The 16,937-nt window shown below is 39.8% G+C and overlaps 7 protein-coding genes across 7 annotated transcripts; 3 read left to right on the forward strand and 4 right to left on the reverse strand.

The window, feature by feature from the left end:
• Positions 1-1,575: 1,575 nt before the first annotated feature.
• On the reverse strand, positions 1,576-5,545 carry LOC6640560 (general transcription and DNA repair factor IIH helicase subunit XPD). Its single transcript, XM_002063395.4, has 8 exons — positions 5,454-5,545; positions 4,937-5,394; positions 4,744-4,874; positions 4,462-4,682; positions 4,020-4,401; positions 3,672-3,953; positions 3,333-3,611; positions 1,576-3,258 (listed from the first exon to the last, which is right to left on the reverse strand). The coding sequence occupies exons 1-8, from the start codon at positions 5,456-5,458 to the stop codon at positions 2,707-2,709; spliced, it is 2,310 nt and encodes a 769-aa protein (XP_002063431.3). The 5' UTR covers positions 5,459-5,545; the 3' UTR covers positions 1,576-2,706.
• A 96-nt stretch (positions 5,546-5,641) lies between these two features.
• LOC6640343 (cytochrome b-c1 complex subunit 10) lies at positions 5,642-6,080 on the forward strand. Its single transcript, XM_002063394.4, has 2 exons — positions 5,642-5,761; positions 5,887-6,080. The coding sequence occupies exons 1-2, from the start codon at positions 5,709-5,711 to the stop codon at positions 6,005-6,007; spliced, it is 174 nt and encodes a 57-aa protein (XP_002063430.1). The 5' UTR covers positions 5,642-5,708; the 3' UTR covers positions 6,008-6,080.
• A 17-nt stretch (positions 6,081-6,097) lies between these two features.
• On the reverse strand, positions 6,098-9,944 carry LOC6640342 (E3 ubiquitin-protein ligase SH3RF1). Its single transcript, XM_023181976.2, has 6 exons — positions 9,384-9,944; positions 9,193-9,301; positions 7,296-8,949; positions 7,092-7,241; positions 6,717-7,019; positions 6,098-6,657 (listed from the first exon to the last, which is right to left on the reverse strand). The coding sequence occupies exons 1-6, from the start codon at positions 9,495-9,497 to the stop codon at positions 6,480-6,482; spliced, it is 2,508 nt and encodes an 835-aa protein (XP_023037744.1). The 5' UTR covers positions 9,498-9,944; the 3' UTR covers positions 6,098-6,479.
• A 244-nt stretch (positions 9,945-10,188) lies between these two features.
• Positions 10,189-12,456, forward strand: LOC6640341 (nucleolar GTP-binding protein 2). The gene is made up of 2 exons (XM_002063392.3): positions 10,189-10,488; positions 10,545-12,456. Exons 1-2 carry the CDS (start codon positions 10,279-10,281, stop codon positions 12,378-12,380), a joined length of 2,046 nt encoding a protein of 681 aa, XP_002063428.1. The 5' UTR covers positions 10,189-10,278; the 3' UTR covers positions 12,381-12,456.
• On the reverse strand, positions 12,381-13,379 carry LOC6640340 (PSME3-interacting protein). Its single transcript, XM_002063391.3, has 3 exons — positions 13,124-13,379; positions 12,906-13,066; positions 12,381-12,847 (listed from the first exon to the last, which is right to left on the reverse strand). The coding sequence occupies exons 1-3, from the start codon at positions 13,317-13,319 to the stop codon at positions 12,473-12,475; spliced, it is 732 nt and encodes a 243-aa protein (XP_002063427.1). The 5' UTR covers positions 13,320-13,379; the 3' UTR covers positions 12,381-12,472.
• Positions 13,380-14,503: 1,124 nt separating this feature from the next.
• LOC111518356 (NF-kappa-B essential modulator-like) lies at positions 14,504-15,417 on the forward strand. The gene is made up of 3 exons (XM_023174777.2): positions 14,504-14,625; positions 14,687-14,789; positions 14,857-15,417. The coding sequence occupies exons 1-3, from the start codon at positions 14,545-14,547 to the stop codon at positions 15,054-15,056; spliced, it is 384 nt and encodes a 127-aa protein (XP_023030545.1). The 5' UTR covers positions 14,504-14,544; the 3' UTR covers positions 15,057-15,417.
• Positions 15,418-16,043: 626 nt separating this feature from the next.
• On the reverse strand, positions 16,044-16,599 carry LOC26529905 (guanine nucleotide-binding protein subunit gamma-1). The gene has a single exon (XM_015178930.3). It carries the CDS (start codon positions 16,470-16,472, stop codon positions 16,269-16,271), a length of 204 nt encoding a protein of 67 aa, XP_015034416.1. The 5' UTR covers positions 16,473-16,599; the 3' UTR covers positions 16,044-16,268.
• Between the last annotated feature and the right edge of the window lie 338 nt (positions 16,600-16,937).

Genomic DNA, 16,937 nt, shown 5'->3' on the forward strand with positions numbered 1-16,937 from the left:
TAATCTGTTCTTATATATGGGGTTCTACTATACTACATACTGAACGAAAACCTATATGACTAGGACTACTACTATGATTTATTCTAATAGAACTTAGGGGAAACAAAAAAAAAACAATAATTATTAATTTCCGTTTTGTTTTATAAATTCAATATGTGCTTAAGAAATTATTTTATGATTCACGACTTAAAGCACATTTCTTATTTTTATCCTTATAACTTGACTTAAACATTTCTACAAAGGACACGAAATTGGTAACAAGTTTTAGTAACTTCTATTACATTATGAAATTAATGAATTTGGCTAATTAACATCACTTTATGCACTTTAAGTCATTTTCAGGAAGACATAAGCTTATCTCTTCCTTACTTACCACTTCCGTTGCTGCTGTTAGTATTGCCCATATTAAGCATTTCCAGTTTTAATTGTTGACTATTTTTGGACATTACGGCAGTAGAAGTTGTTGTTGTTGTACTAGTCGCTGCTGCAGCCGGAGTGATCGTGGCAGCGGCATCAATATCCACCACCGAAGCTCCATCGGTGGCCACATCGCCATTTTGAGTGTTTTGTTCGTTGACTTGAGGTTTCATTTTTCTTTTATTAGTTCTTCTCCTTTTTGGATTCGAAGGATTCTTTTTGATTAATATTAATAATTCAATTTGGCTTTCTAGCTTAGTATGATCACAATGCACTTGCGTATGATTAAGTGATTTATTTATATATATTTTTTTAATTTATTGTTACTAGTTGTTGTTCCTTAGTTGAAAACGTAAGATATTTGTGTTTTTTTTATTTTATTATTTATTTATCCGCTCGCCTCCGAATTCGATTTGCTTTACTTTCCTAAGCATCTACCCGACTAAACGGCCGAGATTTAGTTGTAACCTTTTTATTATGAAAAATCGAAAGTTCTTATTTCTTTGCATTGTTGTTGTTGCTGTTGTTTTTGCGAGCGTGAGAGATACGATTCAAACTCAACTCGCGGTTAATTGTATTTAGATACTTTTTGTTTTGCGCTCTCTGAGTATGGAGTGTGTGAGACTGTGAAATGGCCGTGGTTATTAGTTTCGGTTTGCAAAGCTCAGTTCGCTGGCCAAAAAGCTCCTCTCCGGCACAAGTTTTTTTTTTTTTGTGGGCAGGTTGAAACGTCACGAGGATGTCAATGTCAGGAAATTTTTTGGTTTTCCTTCTCTTCTTCGTTTTTTTTTTTGCTGCTGGTTTATTACAAACAAAATAATTAAGCAAACATTGCCTTAAATCAATTCGACAGAAAAATGCAAAAACAAATTGTTAATTTTATGTTAATGATAACCCGGCTGACGCCAATAACGGAGCCACATTAACGAGTCATTGCCAATTATTGGACAGAAGCGCATTCAGTTGATAACGTTTTTTTTTGTTTTTTAATATTTTCAGGTTAAGCAATGCATGAAATTTCATATGTTTTGGTCGCCACGGTTCAATATTTCAGTGTCCACAAGCCCCTGCCAAAAACAACAAAAACAAAAAAAAAGCAAACAAAGTTGATAAATTTGAGAAACAAAAATTCATATATTAAGAATTCGAATTGGTTTATTAACTGTAACGAAGCTGCCAAATATAGTAGAAATATTTATATGCTGATTGATGTTTAATCAATTTGTTTATCAACTTGATTTTAATTTGATTAAAAAACTCAAATTGATTCAATAACTCAAAATGGCATTTTTTTTACAGTAATCCCTAAAAAAGGTGCTAAAATATTGTTGATAATTAATCAGTTAATAAATGAAATTAACTTTGATAATTTCAATATAATTAAAGAACCTAAATTTAACTCATTTCACAAACTTAAATAAAGAAATTCATAACGGATCTGGTGTACTGCTAATTAATTATTCATCAGTAATTAATCAAAGTGCTAACAAATAAATCATTGTGAAAGGGTTTTCTTTTTTTCTTTTTGGAACTCATTAAGAAAGTTTCATAATTTCTGCCATAATCAAGGTCTGAAATCTATCTGGACCTCCTTATTTACTAATCAAATCTTGACGTTGATTAAGAATGTTTTTGCAAATCATTTCATGGGGAATCATTAAATCTGATATAAGCTCTTATCTCTTTAATCTGTAAAAACCTACTTGTGTGTGTATATTGAGGAATGGCATATAAATATCTTAATATATCTTTTAAGCAGGAACATTTAGCCTTTAGGAGATTGGGGCAACAGTATTAAAACTTTGGGGTCTTGAGATTAGCTTCCGGTTAGCTTAAACTTGATATGATTGACTATTGCACAAACACGAATGTAAAAATTTTAAATTGTATACATAACATAACGCCTTACATAAATGATTTACATGAATGTTTGCAAAAATAATTCCATTGCATTTAATTGCATTATGTCGATTGTTTGCTGTAGTTGGGGGAGAAATACGAATACAGATGCAAAAGCCACAGATATAATTCTGGTTACGCTTGCGCCCTTTCGCCTTCGCTTCCACTGCCTTGAGCAGCAAAAGCGTCGTTAGTCATGACGGCGGGCGAACAAAATTATAAATAATATTAATTAACCGTTAATTAGACATTTAACTTTTACGTTATTTTGTTGTGTTCAAATGGCATTCAATGTCATTTGTTGGTGTATTTTATTATGCCCGGAAGGAAGGAGAACCCCTTCTCTCTCTCTCTCTCTTTGCTGCCCCTTTGCCCACCCCCATCATCCCGTTACAATTCCTGAACTTCACCACCCACGCCCTCTTTCCCCTGGGCCTGTCTTTCCAGTTTTTCGTGCTCCATCGTCTCCAGCTGGGCCAAAGTGAGCAACGAAATGCCCAATTGATCCTCACGTGTAAACGGCTGAGCCATACGTCGCAACCAGCGCCTGGCCAATTGCACAGCCTCCTCAGTGCTTAGATTACAGAAACTATCAACCAAATGCTCTTGTATCCATTTGGGCAAACGGGAACGCTTGTCCTGGCGCGAAAAGCGCTTATCCGCAAATATCATAATGCCATAATCCGTTTTGCCTCGCAACGCCCGTCCAACACATTGGGCAGCATGACGCATGGCATCGAAAGTAAGAAAATCATTTTCACGTATCTGAAACTGATCACGCAGATAGTCTAGGCGGGCCTTGAGAATGCGCGACTGCGTATAGACATAGGGGATGCCGAACATGAGCACCGCGCGACCATAATGATGATCGAAATCCACACCTTCGGAGACCTTGCCACGCGCCACAGCCAACAGTACTGCACCGCGACCACAATCGCAGGCCTAGAAACAAATGAAAACGAGAGATCCGTGTCAAGTACGGGCGGAAGCCATAGCAGTGGCCGCCGTCGACTCACCTTAACATAGTTCATCAGAGCATAGCTGGTCTCGGCATTGTCCTGTGTCTCAATGAAAAGCAGCTTATATCTCAACAGAGTGTCAACGATTCCCTGGTCATACCAAGAGGCCACCACTGACTCTAGATACAGGTAGGAGGTGAAAAAGCAAACAACACCATCGGGCACGGTTTTCGCCACTTCCACCAGCAACTGTCCATAATTTCGAATAACGGCAGTATCCTCACGTGTCTCGAATTTCGATGAAATGGCCACCTGGTCATTACCCTTTGATACAATCTAAAACAAAAGCCAAGTTGATAAACTATATAGATATAAAATTCCATTTCAATCTCTCACCATGGGCAGCAAACAAGGACGTGCCAAAGTCATCGTAAAGCTACTCATTACCACCGGATCGAAGTCCAAGATCTTTGGATACATATCCATTGGTGATAGTGTGCCCGATGTTATGACCACTGTTTGGAAACGTGAAAATACAGGAGCCATCGCTATGGATGAATCCATGCAACTGAAATACAATATCGGATTGGATACAGTTGGAGTTTTGTCATCAAAGGGCTCGATTATAATGGTGAACCCTTTCGTATACGTTGAAACTAGTGTGGCAAAATGTGTTATCTAATGAAGGAAATAATAAGATATTAGACACGAAATAAAGAGGAAATCTATTTTATCTTAACCAACCAGAGTTAGGGCACCAAATTCAGTTAGATCTGTAATTTCTAGAGTACGCAACAAGCTGGACAAACGTTCCGCACAGAAACGCAATGGTTTGCGTTCTATGCATATTTTTGAAGATATATCCTTGAGAAAACCTGCCGATGACTCTTGCACTACATGATGGACACGTAAACGTGTTTTAATATATTCAATAAAACGTCGCAGGAAACTGAGAAAATGATCAGCATTTCGTATGTTGCCTGGAACAACTTCAGTGAGCACATCATTGGGTAGTACTGGATTGGCTAATATCATATCCGTATCCCGCTGTACAGTGGCATCTTTAAGACCCTGAACCATTCTCTGATACTCTTCGTTAAGGCGATTTGTGTCTTCTTCGCGTATCCTGCAAAACGAATCAACAAATGAAGTAAGTGATGCCTCCAACAGGGAAATTATTACTTACTCTTGAACTAATTTAGTCAACTGATTTAGAGCATTTGTACTTCGCTCCACAGTGCGCCTATTAATTTTAACACTCATAGAGTCGATACATACATTGTCTATATTGTGAGCCTCATCAAATACAACACAAGATTCGCGGCTCATTTCCTTTGACACCACCTGGGCTATCTTTGGATCCAATAGATAGTGGTAACTATATACCACAATATGTGCGTGTGCAATCTGATAATAACAAAGATTTTATTTCAGTATCAAATTGCAAACTATATTCATTACAACTCACTGCATGTCGAGCCATAAAATAGGGACACCAATTTCGTGATCTACCGAATTCCTTCATATCATCAATACTGTAAATGCCCACTGGCAGAGCAGCTTCTTTGCCTTCCAAACTGAAGCCTTCAAAGTATTGGCCTAAAGGAATGAGAAACAAACAATTTTAAATCACGTTTAAACAATCGTCAATAGACACATACAAATTGGTGTTTCGGCATCCATTTCATGCCTATCGCGTACATAACTAGCTGTCAGACCATAACATTTGCCATCCACAGCCTTTCCCTCACGCTCCTTGCTAACCTCAGGATGTATGCACATGTTTTTGCGGGAACTCAGTACAAGACCGGTCATGGCAGGTGGATTATCGGAGTGTCGCTCATAGTACACCATAAGATTCTGTAACTCGGCTATAACCTTTTCAATTTCGGGCACTGTGCGGGAGCAATAAATCAATTTTCTAATTGTCTCCGGATGCTCAATCATATAGGCGACAATCAAAGAGAGCAGGGTGGCTGTTTTGCCAGTTCCTGAAGGCATCTCAAGTAGACAATGTCCCTTGGCGTCCAGACTTCGTTTCAATTCCAGCATATAAGCATATTGTTCAGGATAGATATACTCGTACGGAAAGTACACAAGCAAACCATCTACACTGAGCCTGAAGGAATTGAAATAATGATTAGTTCTATACCTAAATTTACATTTACAAAAGCTTACTTCATTATTCTTATTCAAGTTACTCCCAAAAATTAAAATATGGGAGAAGCACCGGCTAAACGCGGTAATTTGTTTTGCTTCAATTAGAGATGGTAGCCTTTTGCATATCATCATATTTTGACAGTCATCGATAAATGCCACATATAACGTTAGCTAATAGTAATGTAGCCCTGGTGGCTTTGGTATTATTTAGCCCATTTCAGCGAATCAATTCATTGTCGAGAATAGGAAAACTTCCAAACAATTTAATAAATAATGGCTTTCCGTATCCCATTTGGCAAGAAGCACGCTGAAATAGCGACGTCCTTGTAAGTTGCCTGATTTGGCGCAAATAATAACTATCTGGGCATCATCAGAATATTATTTGCCTCTTTCTTACATATTGCATAATCAAGGTTTTTTATGCTGATCGCTAACTTCTTTCACCTTTTAGCATCCGCTCTGGTGCTGGCTTTGGAGGAGCTGCTGGTCTGGGCCTGCTTTACTACACAGATTGGAAACTCATCCTTCAGTATGTGCCCATCTATGGCTCCAAGTTCGACAAGAGCGATTAAACATGTGAAAAAGTTTTCAACTAGTTCAATATGTTTATATATAAAATAAAGGAAACTTAATGCGTTAACCGAAGAGTAAGCGTTTGAAGATTTTGTTTCATTCAAAGGTATTGTTTATTATTGACAATACTATATTACAAATAACTTTGATCTTAACAAAAGTTAGTTTTCAGTTTTCCTCTTGTAAATTATAAGGAAGCTCAGATTTGACATCTGGATATTATTTTCGTTCAATTTCATTAGCTAACTATAAAAGTACATAAATGATTCTTATTCTACTTTTGATTAAAAATCGTATAAAAAAATTAAGTAAATTTGCGCGAGATTTTCATATTCGAGAATAAGTTCTTTTTGAAAGAGAGATTGCAAAATTCATGTTGTGCATACATTTTTGAAAGCTTGAAAGTCGAAATCGTTTAGCAAGTAACTTAAATTCTATGAGAATGGAAATCTCAATACTCTGACATTAGTTTTAAATATCCGGTTCCACAAAGGAAGCGGGAAATAAACCAGTTTTATGTGTACGGGCATGGGTGCCCTTATACCAGCCATTCTTCTGCTTTCTCTGCACATATATAATATCGCCCACATGTAGCTCCAACTCGATATCGGAATTATTAGGCGGATAGGGCACAATGCATCGAAAACGGCTGCAACAGAATAAATCATATAGTAATAAAACATTGGGGACTGAAATCTAAACGCAAACCTTTCTCTCGTGCCATATGCTGACTTAGTAGTGGCACTCGCCTTGATAGCTGCCTCAGTTATAACATTATTAGTACCACAGAGGACATGACCTGCATCTAGACTCTGTGATTTGCGATGGGTAGGCGCCAATATCATATTGGCATGCAACTGGGTTGTCTGTGTCTGCGACTGAGCCTGTACATAAACAATTGGAGAACTTCCTGATGTCGCCGAAGCCGTAGCAGCCGCTGGTGTTGCCACAGCGGTACTCCCATTATCGTACATACTACGAAACGTGTTGGCATCCAAGGATTGACGAGCACTGCAGAATAAAGAAGAGGAAAATTAAATAAGAAAAAGATGGATTTTTTGTTTGGTAGACCCGGAGACTAACCAAAGTAATTGAGGACGTTCCTTGTTGCTTTTAACGCGTTGAGAGCCATAAGAGATTGGCATTTGCTTGGATGAAGGAGCTGCATTTGGGGCTGGAGTTGGGGCTGCTGATGTTTCATTCAGCTGCAGTTGACTGGGACATGATCCAGATCTGTAAAAAGCAAATAAGTATTAGACATTCAAAAGTTGCCTGAATTAAACGTACCGAACATGAACTGGATGCAAAGAAGTTGCTATGTTGCTGGATTGACTGGCCTTGGCATTTGTATCCTCCTTGGCCGCTTGATGCAGTGGTGCTCCTGGCGATTTGGAGCGGGTTTTCATATGGGTAAGGCGTCTCATAAGTCCCACTGCTCCACTACTACTAGATGAATCCTGTTTGCTATCAGACTTGCGGCTAAACAGAGCCTCCACTGGTTTGGTCCAAACCGAGCAGCTTGTCGATGAGGTTGACGGCTGCTGCTGGCGCGGCGGCAAGTCCGGAGGATGCATGGGCAACATGTTATTAAGTCTTACATCCTGGGCGACTGTGGGCGGTGGGTTCTGTTTGGCATCTGTGATTTGAGGCACATATTTCCATTGATGCATTAATTGTTGCTGGTCACGAGTTCTAAGCGGAGTTAAGTAATTGCCCGGAAACACTCCTGATATATCCAGCCAGTTCTTGCCCTTAAACCATCCGTCCACACAACGCTCGGTCACAATGTACACACAGCCCTTTTTCAGTTCTAGCTCATCGTTCTGTCGCGGCTTGTAAGGGAAGAGAGCCAAGTAGCCCCACGGTAGGCTTGGCGGCACCACCTGTTGTTGGACGTGGGTCTTGAGAACACGAGTGGGAGGAGATGTTACTGTGGCGGTGGCAACTTCAAGGCGACTCAGTTCATTTGGTAAGGAAAGAATCTCCGCCGAATGACGATTGCTTTGCAGCAGACTGAGTGGAGCTCCATTTCCCAGAAGGGCATTTAAAGAATGCCGCTTTTCCTTGGCTCCTTTATCTCTAAAGCGCACCGATCCCGAGCCAGAGGCCATGACATGTTGAGGTGTATTGGGCAGCGTAGGCTGATGATTGGGACTGCAATTTTTCGAGCTCGATGTGGAGCTGGAAGTGCTGCTTATGGGAGTGCCATTGGATGAACCCGAACTGGATTCGGTATTGCTGCTGACCACTGTCGGATCAATTAGTGGAACTGGCGGCAGAGCTCGCTGAGGCTGCTGCTGATGGCACGTTGTTGGCATGGTTAGACTTTCCAACAGTTTCTTGGCTGCAGCATTTAGTTCCACAAATGCTATTGGAAATATTCCAATTGTCTGGCCAATTCTTCCTTCGGCCCAATTGTGATCCACACGCCGCAACACATGGATGACTGTGGACTTTTTAAACTCCAAGCAACCTTCCTCATCATTGGGGCCCATCTTAAAATCATACATGGCTATGCATTGTGGCATGGCCAAGGGAACAGCCACTTTAACATAGTTAATGGGAAATGTTCCCTCCTGTCCATTGGCCTGGCCCACAAACCAGTTGTTATCTATGCGTTGCTTGAGCAAGATCAAGTCTCCTTTCCTGAATTTTAAGTCATTAGTCTCGTTCGAGATGTAATCGAACAGAGCATAGGCATGGGGTAGCAGGAAACGGCGTGGCTTGTGACGCGACGGCTGGGAATGTTGTGATGATGCAGTCGATGTGGCTCCCGGCTGTTGGTGTGCGGCATTGCTAAATGGCAGTGAGGGCGCAGCTGTGGCCGTGGCAATGGCTTTAGCTGCAGTCGTTTCAGCCGAGTGTAACTTTTCAAGCGGAGCTTTGTTGGTGTCTTCGCTTCTATGATCGATTTTACCTCCAGCTGCATTCTGTTTCATCCCTGCAAGAAATTGAGAGAAAACAAGATATATAAATTCTTTAGAACCACTCAGCAAAGTCTAATTCAAAAGTATTTCTATTTGAATACATTTGTATATTTCTACATTTTTCTTGTATTGTGTGGGTTGCACGTACTCTAGTATCCAAACACACAACTAACACAACAAAAAATTCAGCCAGGGCCGGTTTTAAAATTATTATAAAGTACAACTTAACTTTATGCTAAATCTTTATGAAGTCTTACCTTCCAAAATTCTCATAAGCAAAACATTTGGAGGCAGTTCATCAATTCTAACCGATACCAGAATGCGGCATTCCGGACATCGTAACTTGTTCTGGCTGGCAACAATGTCCTGCAATAAAGAAAATGAAATTCAAATTCAAGTAGAGACGAATGACTGGATTGGGGAAGGGGGAAAGGGACTGGGAACTTACCAGTAAGCACTTGCGGCAAAAGGTATGCTGACATGGTAAAACTCTTGATGTGCAATCCAAGCGTTCGAAACAAACGGAGCACTCTAGCAGGTCATTTAATGTGTGCTCATCCATTTCTTAATTTATGCTTGAGAAAATAGCAACTATCTCAAACTCAAGGATGGTCACAATTTGAATTTCGTGCGAGCAACATTCCAAAACCTCACACACACACCCATACACTTTGCAAGACACAAGTGAGAGAGAGAGAGAGACAGAGAAAAGCACTCACACCAAGAAACCAACGAGAAGCTCAAAAATTGCAACTTAACAATTTGAAATGAAATTGAATTTACTTGGTAACTTTTGCTTTTTAATGATTATTCATTCACATTTTTGTAGAATTTAATTAAATAAATCACAAAACGAAATTAAATTTATTAAGAAACGCAGCCGCAGCTCGTGGCATACACACGCACACGGATATAAAACCAGATTCAGTTTGATGCTTGAATACTGAAACACTGCTGGTCATCTATTTAGAAGCACTGGGTGCACATTTTGCTTATTGAATGTAAATTAAACAGTAAATATATTGACAAAATAAAGTAGGAACACTTTTTGTTGTTTTTGTTACAAAGGGGGATATAGCGGCGATTTTGTTAGTCGCCGCAACAATCCTAATTTTTACGAAAAAGTTCCACCAGTTCTATGGGAATGAATCAGATTGTTGCATTTGGAGGACTGCCAACCTGTCAGATATGTGCTTGCATTGCGGTAGTTTTACAGCACTTAAAGGTAGTGCTGGAAAGTGGACAATTTCTTTTGTTTTTACTTCGTCAATCAAAACACGTGTGTAGCGTGTTTTAATTTTATTTATTTGACGATTTAGTGTTTGATTAAAAAAATCAGCAACATGCCGAAGGTGCGCAGCACACCGGGCAAGCCCCGCACCCAGGGGTTCAATCACTCCAACCACTCAATGAATCCAGAGCGACCAACGAGTGGTCTAAAGGGTGTCGCACATCCCAGAACTAAGGGAACCATCAAGCGACTCCAGATGTACCGCAATTTCAAGGCCAAACGTGATCGTACTGGCAAGATTCTGACACCAGCGCCCTTTCAGGTAAGAATGAATTGGATGTGGAAAAGGCCATATTAATAAGATATTTAATTTTACAGGGACGCCTTCCAGCCGGTACCATGGCCCGTGTGGAGCCCACACCGAAGTGGTTCAGCAATTCCCGGGTCATCTCGCAAACGGCTCTGCAAAAGTTTCAAGATGAGATAGGCAAAGCTGTGAAAGACCCCTATCAGGTCATAATGAAGCCTTCCCAATTACCTGTGACCTTGCTCAATGAAGCCGCCAAACACCAGCGTGTCCATCTGCTAGAAACCGAGAGCTTTGATAGTGTGTTCGGACCAAAGAAACAGCGTAAACGAGTTAATCTGAAGGTGCGAGATCTCGAGGACTTAAGTCGTACAGCCGATGAGCAGGCAGAGCAGTATGATTCCAACAAAGATGTTGATCTGATACGCGAGGATACGGGTGAAAAAAAAGCTGTGCGAGATTGGGTATTCGGTGCCGGGCAGAGCAAACGTATCTGGAATGAGCTGCACAAGGTGGTTGATGCATCTGATGTTCTTCTGCAAGTGTTGGATGCACGCGACCCCATGGGAACACGATCCAAATACATTGAAGAGTTTTTGCGGAAGGAGAAGCCGCACAAGCATCTTTTCTTTATCCTAAACAAAGTGGATTTGGTACCTGTCTGGGTCACGCAGCGCTGGGTAGCTATTCTAAGCGCCGAGTATCCTACCATAGCCTTTCATGCATCCCTACAACATCCCTTTGGAAAGGGTGCCTTGATTAACCTGTTCCGCCAATTGGGTAAATTGCATTTGGATAAGAAACAGATTAGTGTGGGCTTTATCGGTTATCCCAACGTGGGCAAATCGTCCGTAATCAATGCGTTACGTTCCAAGAAGGTCTGCAATGTGGCTCCCATTGCTGGTGAGACCAAGGTGTGGCAATATATAACATTAATGAAGCGCATTTTCCTCATTGACTGTCCCGGTGTAGTATATCCCTCGGCGGAAACAGACACGGAAAAGGTGCTTAAAGGTGTGGTTCGTGTGGAATTGGTTACCAATCCCGAGGATTATGTCGATGTAGTGCTGAAGCGGGTTCGCACGGAATATATCGCGAAAAACTATAAAATTGATAGTTGGACTTCATCGAACCATTTCTTGGAGCAGTTGGCCAAGAAGTCGGGCAAATTGTTAAAAGGTGGAGAACCAGATATCACAGTTACTGCGCGCATGGTACTCAATGATTGGCAAAGAGGAAAACTCCCGTTTTATGTGCCACCCGAAGGTTTTGCCACGCCCAAATCCCATCAAGAGTCTGCTAACATCGAGCAGATTGAGAAGGAGCAAGAAGATGTTGATGCGGATGCCAAGTCCGAAGCACCCACCGTTGTGAGTGAGTCTGTAAAGAAGGCCCGCGAGTTTAAGCAGATTCAGGACTTCCGTAAGATTCGCGTAGGCTTGGAATATGAGCAGCAAGACGTTCGTGAGCTGGACCACATTGATTTGGAACTTTTGGAACAACAAAAGGCTGAGCGGGCAGCTCGCAAGAAAGCCCGAATGCTTAATCCTGAGGGCGAGGGCGACGAAGATTCCTCTGACGGTGCTGATGACTTTTACTCGGAGGACGAATACAATGAAGATCTGCAGCGAGTAGTTCATAAGAAGGCTAAAGTGAAGAAGACACAAAAGCTGGCTATCACTTCATCTGGCAAATTCCGCGTTTCCAAAGTGCAGCCTGGCGATTCAGATGCAGAAGTTGATTCCTCTGGCGATGAAGCTGGACCAAGCAGTGCCAAGGCCATGCGTCTTACTGCGAAACAAAAGCGTGCTTTGGAACGCAATCAAAAACGGAAGAAGATCGGCAGCAATTTCTATGAAATGACGAATGTGAAGAATCGTAATCGCAACAAGAAGAGGGACACCTAATTAAGACGATAGTAAACTTTAGCTTTATATAATCCGAATGAACTACACGATAATTAAACTGTAGGACAGAAAAAAATTCTCTGGTTTGATATTTAATCCTGACAGGCTTTCTTTTTCGGTATCTTCCGGCCACACAGATCCATGCGAGTGCAAGGCTCAGGATCATCATTATCTGTGCTTGCCTCTGAATCACTGGACTCTGTGTAAGAGCCAATGCCGGGCAACACAGCAATGCACTGAAGACTCCCCTGATCATGCTTGGCAGTGCGAATAGATGTTAGCGAAGGTTTCTCTGGTTCTGGTTCTCTTTCTGGCTTTTTTTCCTCAGCCTTGGCAACTTTACTTGTAGATGGCTGTATTTCGCCATTTTTACGCTTGATTCCTTGGCCAAGTAAAGATTTCTGTGTATTGCGAGCAGCTGGGGCTCCACCTGACTTTGCCGTAGTCTTTAGTTCTGCCTGCAATTTCTATTAGAACAACAGTGAGTTAATAAGTCAACATTGGTACGAATCAAAATAGGCGTACCTTGTCTACACTTTCCTCCTGTAGCTTCTCCACGCGGTTGCGGAAGTCTTTCAACTCGCGCTCTTCATCCCTGATTTGTTGACGTTCAGCATTCATTTTGTGGGTATCGACAAGTTCCAGAAACTGCACTTCATCATCGTCGAGTCCACGTATCAAGTTCTCTACGATGGTAAATGCATATAGGACTTGAACAATCTTAAATTTTCTTCATGACTTACTAAGTTTGTGTGCTTCCTCATATTCCATGTCCTTCTTAGTTTTCTGTTCCTTTAACCTGTCATACAGGGATCGGCCATCGTACGGTTCCTCAGGCCTCTCTAGTGGATCTTCTGGTTGGCGTACACGCTCCCATTCTTCCTGCCGTCTTTGGCGTGCTTCTGCTGCTTCAGCTTCAGTTACAAATCCGGAACTCATTTTATTGTTTTTCTTTTATTATTATAACAAAATGTGTTTGTCAGTGTTGTGAAACGATTTCCACTTACAGCTGGTGTGTTGGTTAGCTGAGAAGGTTGGGCGGTTCGAATTCTAATTTTATCGCTTTTAGTTCAGGTACTAAAAACACAAAATCTTATCCACCTAGCCAATTTGTAAATGCTCTTTAACAAGATATTGCAACTATTGTAAAAAAAAACTATAATTTATCATAAAAGATGCTTTTCCATTACAAGAAATTAAAACAGTACTAAACATCGAAAATATCCAGGGCTGAAAACTAAAGACCGTTACAAAAATACTCGTTTAAAACGAATATTACTTGTTTAGATTATTCACAATTAAGTTTGGATTATATTATTTTTGATTTATAACACTTATTTATTAATTCACACGAATTTAAAATTCTTTTTCTGTAACAAATGAAAGATCTTATCCGAATAGTTAACGTTATTCGTGCAAAAATTTGAATTTCAAACCGTATCTGAATTGTTATCTCCACATCAATTTCTCCTATTTTTCATCTGGATTGATCTTTGCCATATTTGGAGGCTTAAGTAGTACAACACCACTAGCACTATGTTTAGTAATATAAATATGGTTAATGGTCACCACATTAACTGTATCTGCCTGAATATAGAAAAGTACTATCAGGCCATCCAAAGTAGATTGCATCTTGTCAATTAGATTTTGATAATGATGATGAAAATTTGATTTGTCTTGTCTAATTTATTCTAGTGTTTTTTCCCCCTTCCCTTTTTGTTTCGCTTTTATCGCCATTTGCTTTTTTTTTTACTTTTTATACTCTTGCAGAGGGTATTATAAAATTGGTCAGATGCTTGTAACGCACAGAAGCAGACGTTTTCGAACCCATAAAGTATATACATATGTATATTCTTGATCAGCATGAGAAGCTGTGTAGATTTGGCCAATGTAGCGAAACAGAAAGGGACAGAGTTTAAAGGCTGCAAGGGTATATAAAGTTCGGCATGTGTTTTCATTATATATTATCTTTTTATATTGAACTGTATTCACCCTTGGCCACGGGGACAATGCGGCCTGCAGCAGGTAAGCCGATAAAATGAGTGTTTTAAATATATGAAATCGGGGTTTCCCCTGTAAAAACAGTCAGCAAAACTTACATGTAAATGCATACAGAACATGAATCTTTTCAGTTGGGCAGAGTTCGTCTGCGATTGATGTCGCTATGTCTGAAGAGGAATCTTTCGTTAACTTTAGTTTGCCGTTTCGTTCTCTCTGTGGCGAAGTGAACTCTTCTGCCTTGAAGGTGAGTCTAAATGTGTTTCTTATAATCTCTTAAACTAGTTACCCTTTTTCTTTACTTATAGACTAGTGTTTACTCACAGTTTCCCAGATTGACATTAATAGAGGCTTGTGCCGAAGATGTGGTGAAGTTGCAAAACCTGATTTCCGAACACAATGCCCTTAAAGGTAGGCATTACCATCAAAATAAAAAATAAACATGCACATTCATAAATGTTTATCCTCTCACACTTAGAGACTTTGCTTAAAGTCAATGGCACAATGGAAAATTATTACAAAATCTCCCAAGAAAGGTATAAGGAAGCATCGGCTCGGGCGTTAAGGTACCAGGAGCAGGCAAATTCACTTAATGAGCAAATAGTTCAACTGCGTGAAGAGAATCAACAATTGAAAGATGAGGTGGCATCAACTCGTGCGGCAGTCCAGACGATATAGGAAATTACACAAGAAGAAACCCAGGAGCTAGGACAAACTTTTTCTGAAAAAGTAATTAATTATAAGTTTACGTGTAGAGATTGAAGCCCATGATAATGCACGGGGCCTCAAACTGCTGGACATCAGCGTGCAGATGTCAGTAAGCAGTGTCAAATCGTAGATAAAATTATCCTCATATCGGCTTGGGATTCCCGATTGGCAATTAACTTAGGAGCAACGACTTTGATAAAAGTGAAAGTGCTCCATTGGCCTTGAGATTGGATCACTGCAATTGTAGGTTTCCTGCAAAAATATTAAGCTAATTATCTTGAACTTAAATTATATTAAATATGTATACCCAATTGCGTATTAATAAAATTCTTTAATAGATAAACAAAATTGGCAGCCAAAAAGGAAAATACGGAGGCTATGCAAATATTTTAAATAGTTGACAATGTGATCTAACAAAGAAGAAACGTTAAAGTCTCCGGGGACCCTGTAAAGGGACAGAAGAAGAAAATCAAAGGTAAGCAGATAAGTCAAGGAGCGAAGATATTTGAATCATCCTCATCCTGGACATTCACATTGTTGTACCCTTGATAATGTCAGAGGCCGAATCAACTGTCTCGTGTTTGTCTTTCTCTTCAGTTGGCTCAACATAGCTTACGATTAGGCTACCTGTGCTAATGATGATAACGTTGTTTGTTAAAGTGGCCGATTTTTTACTCCTGGTGCATTGGACACTTCGATGAGGGTGTGACGTATCTTGAGTAACATCTCTGTGTGATCAAAACAACTCTCGAACAAAGTCCATTTAAACCGTGATGCCATATACATATATCGGAGACACAATGTACATATGTATGTTTATATGTATGTACATTTATTATACTAAAATGATTGTAAGAGGTACTTATTAGTCCTACTGCCTATTAAAAAATTTCCACCCATTCGTAATAGAAAATGCGCATTTCACATTGATACACTTAATTTTATTAAAGAAACGTAAATTGTTTCAATACATATATAGCTAAGCATAGCTAGACGGTTTCCAAATTGTTGACAAACTTATAAGTGTTTGTCAGTAATATAATTCAGGCTCAGTTTATAGACATAATTGAGGTCACATCAATATACATACATACATAAATAGAATACGATTTATATAGTGGTACATAATAGATACTAATACTGCATAGGAACGGGTTTCCATTACCACTGAATCTTCCTGATCTATAGTATACTGCACGAGCTCTTCTCCCTGAACGGATTAACCTTTGGGCTGGTAAAACCACTCAAAAGACAATCCTCCGTTTCGTTCTCCATCATATACTTCATCATCAGAGAGCAGGCCTCGGATACCTGGATACGAGGTAACCCCACTTCCCGTCTAAGCTGTTCATTAATTACTCGCTGCTGTTGTAAATTCGCAGCCATTATGTCCAAAACGGCAGTCTCGGCTAGACCTATGGTGAAGATGTGAGCAATAATCGGTGGTCAGCAAATAAAAGGAGCTGTTGTAATTGTTTTTTTTATCTCTGGGCTATTTTTAAATCTGAAAAATCAATAAATATGGTGATTACATACTCGTTTTCAGGGTTGATACATTAATGGTTACATATCGATATCGATAGCAAAGTTTTCTGGTAAAAATTACATGGTATTAACGTAAAATTTAAAAACAACATATTTGAATTTTATAGCTACAAAATTTTAAAATCGATCTAAATTAAAAGTTAATAAAAACGATTAACAATATGATATAGATATACAGTTGTGGCCACGAATTTATGACGTTTTATTTTTGCTTTCGTCAACACCTATCTAATTTTTAGCAGATTTTACAGAAACATATACCATTCGACGGGAAACTCAATTTACATTATTTCGTAGTTTAAAGAA

The sequence above is a fragment of the Drosophila willistoni genome (assembly GCF_018902025.1).
Source record: "Drosophila willistoni isolate 14030-0811.24 chromosome 2L unlocalized genomic scaffold, UCI_dwil_1.1 Seg196, whole genome shotgun sequence".
Lineage (NCBI taxonomy): Eukaryota > Metazoa > Arthropoda > Insecta > Diptera > Drosophilidae > Drosophila > Drosophila willistoni.

Excerpts from the sequence above, each read along its gene's own strand:
- LOC6640560 (XM_002063395.4), bottom strand. Across the intron at positions 4,683-4,743 it reads ATTTTATGGCTCGACATGCA|ATTGCACACGCACATATTGT; the intron begins GTGAGTTGTAAT and ends TGTTATTATCAG. Across the intron at positions 3,954-4,019 it reads AATTTGGTGCCCTAACTCTG|ATAACACATTTTGCCACACT; the intron begins GTTGGTTAAGAT and ends TTCCTTCATTAG.
- LOC6640343 (XM_002063394.4), top strand. The coding sequence starts at position 5,709 with ATGGCTTTCCGTATCCCATTTGGCAAGAAGCACGCTGAAATAGCGACG. Across the intron at positions 5,762-5,886 it reads GCTGAAATAGCGACGTCCTT|CATCCGCTCTGGTGCTGGCT; the intron begins GTAAGTTGCCTG and ends TTCACCTTTTAG.
- LOC6640342 (XM_023181976.2), bottom strand. The coding sequence starts at position 9,497 with ATGGATGAGCACACATTAAATGACCTGCTAGAGTGCTCCGTTTGTTTC. Across the intron at positions 8,950-9,192 it reads GCTTATGAGAATTTTGGAAG|GGATGAAACAGAATGCAGCT; the intron begins GTAAGACTTCAT and ends AATTTCTTGCAG. Across the intron at positions 7,020-7,091 it reads GAACGTCCTCAATTACTTTG|TGCTCGTCAATCCTTGGATG; the intron begins GTTAGTCTCCGG and ends TTTATTCTGCAG.
- LOC6640341 (XM_002063392.3), top strand. The coding sequence starts at position 10,279 with ATGCCGAAGGTGCGCAGCACACCGGGCAAGCCCCGCACCCAGGGGTTC. Across the intron at positions 10,489-10,544 it reads TGACACCAGCGCCCTTTCAG|GGACGCCTTCCAGCCGGTAC; the intron begins GTAAGAATGAAT and ends TTAATTTTACAG.
- LOC6640340 (XM_002063391.3), bottom strand. The coding sequence starts at position 13,319 with ATGAGTTCCGGATTTGTAACTGAAGCTGAAGCAGCAGAAGCACGCCAA. Across the intron at positions 13,067-13,123 it reads TGAGGAAGCACACAAACTTA|AGAACTTGATACGTGGACTC; the intron begins GTAAGTCATGAA and ends TTACCATCGTAG. Across the intron at positions 12,848-12,905 it reads AGGAGGAAAGTGTAGACAAG|AAATTGCAGGCAGAACTAAA; the intron begins GTACGCCTATTT and ends TTGTTCTAATAG.
- LOC111518356 (XM_023174777.2), top strand. The coding sequence starts at position 14,545 with ATGTCTGAAGAGGAATCTTTCGTTAACTTTAGTTTGCCGTTTCGTTCT. Across the intron at positions 14,626-14,686 it reads TGAACTCTTCTGCCTTGAAG|ACTAGTGTTTACTCACAGTT; the intron begins GTGAGTCTAAAT and ends CTTTACTTATAG. Across the intron at positions 14,790-14,856 it reads CGAACACAATGCCCTTAAAG|AGACTTTGCTTAAAGTCAAT; the intron begins GTAGGCATTACC and ends TCTCACACTTAG.
- LOC26529905 (XM_015178930.3), bottom strand. The coding sequence starts at position 16,472 with ATGGCTGCGAATTTACAACAGCAGCGAGTAATTAATGAACAGCTTAGA.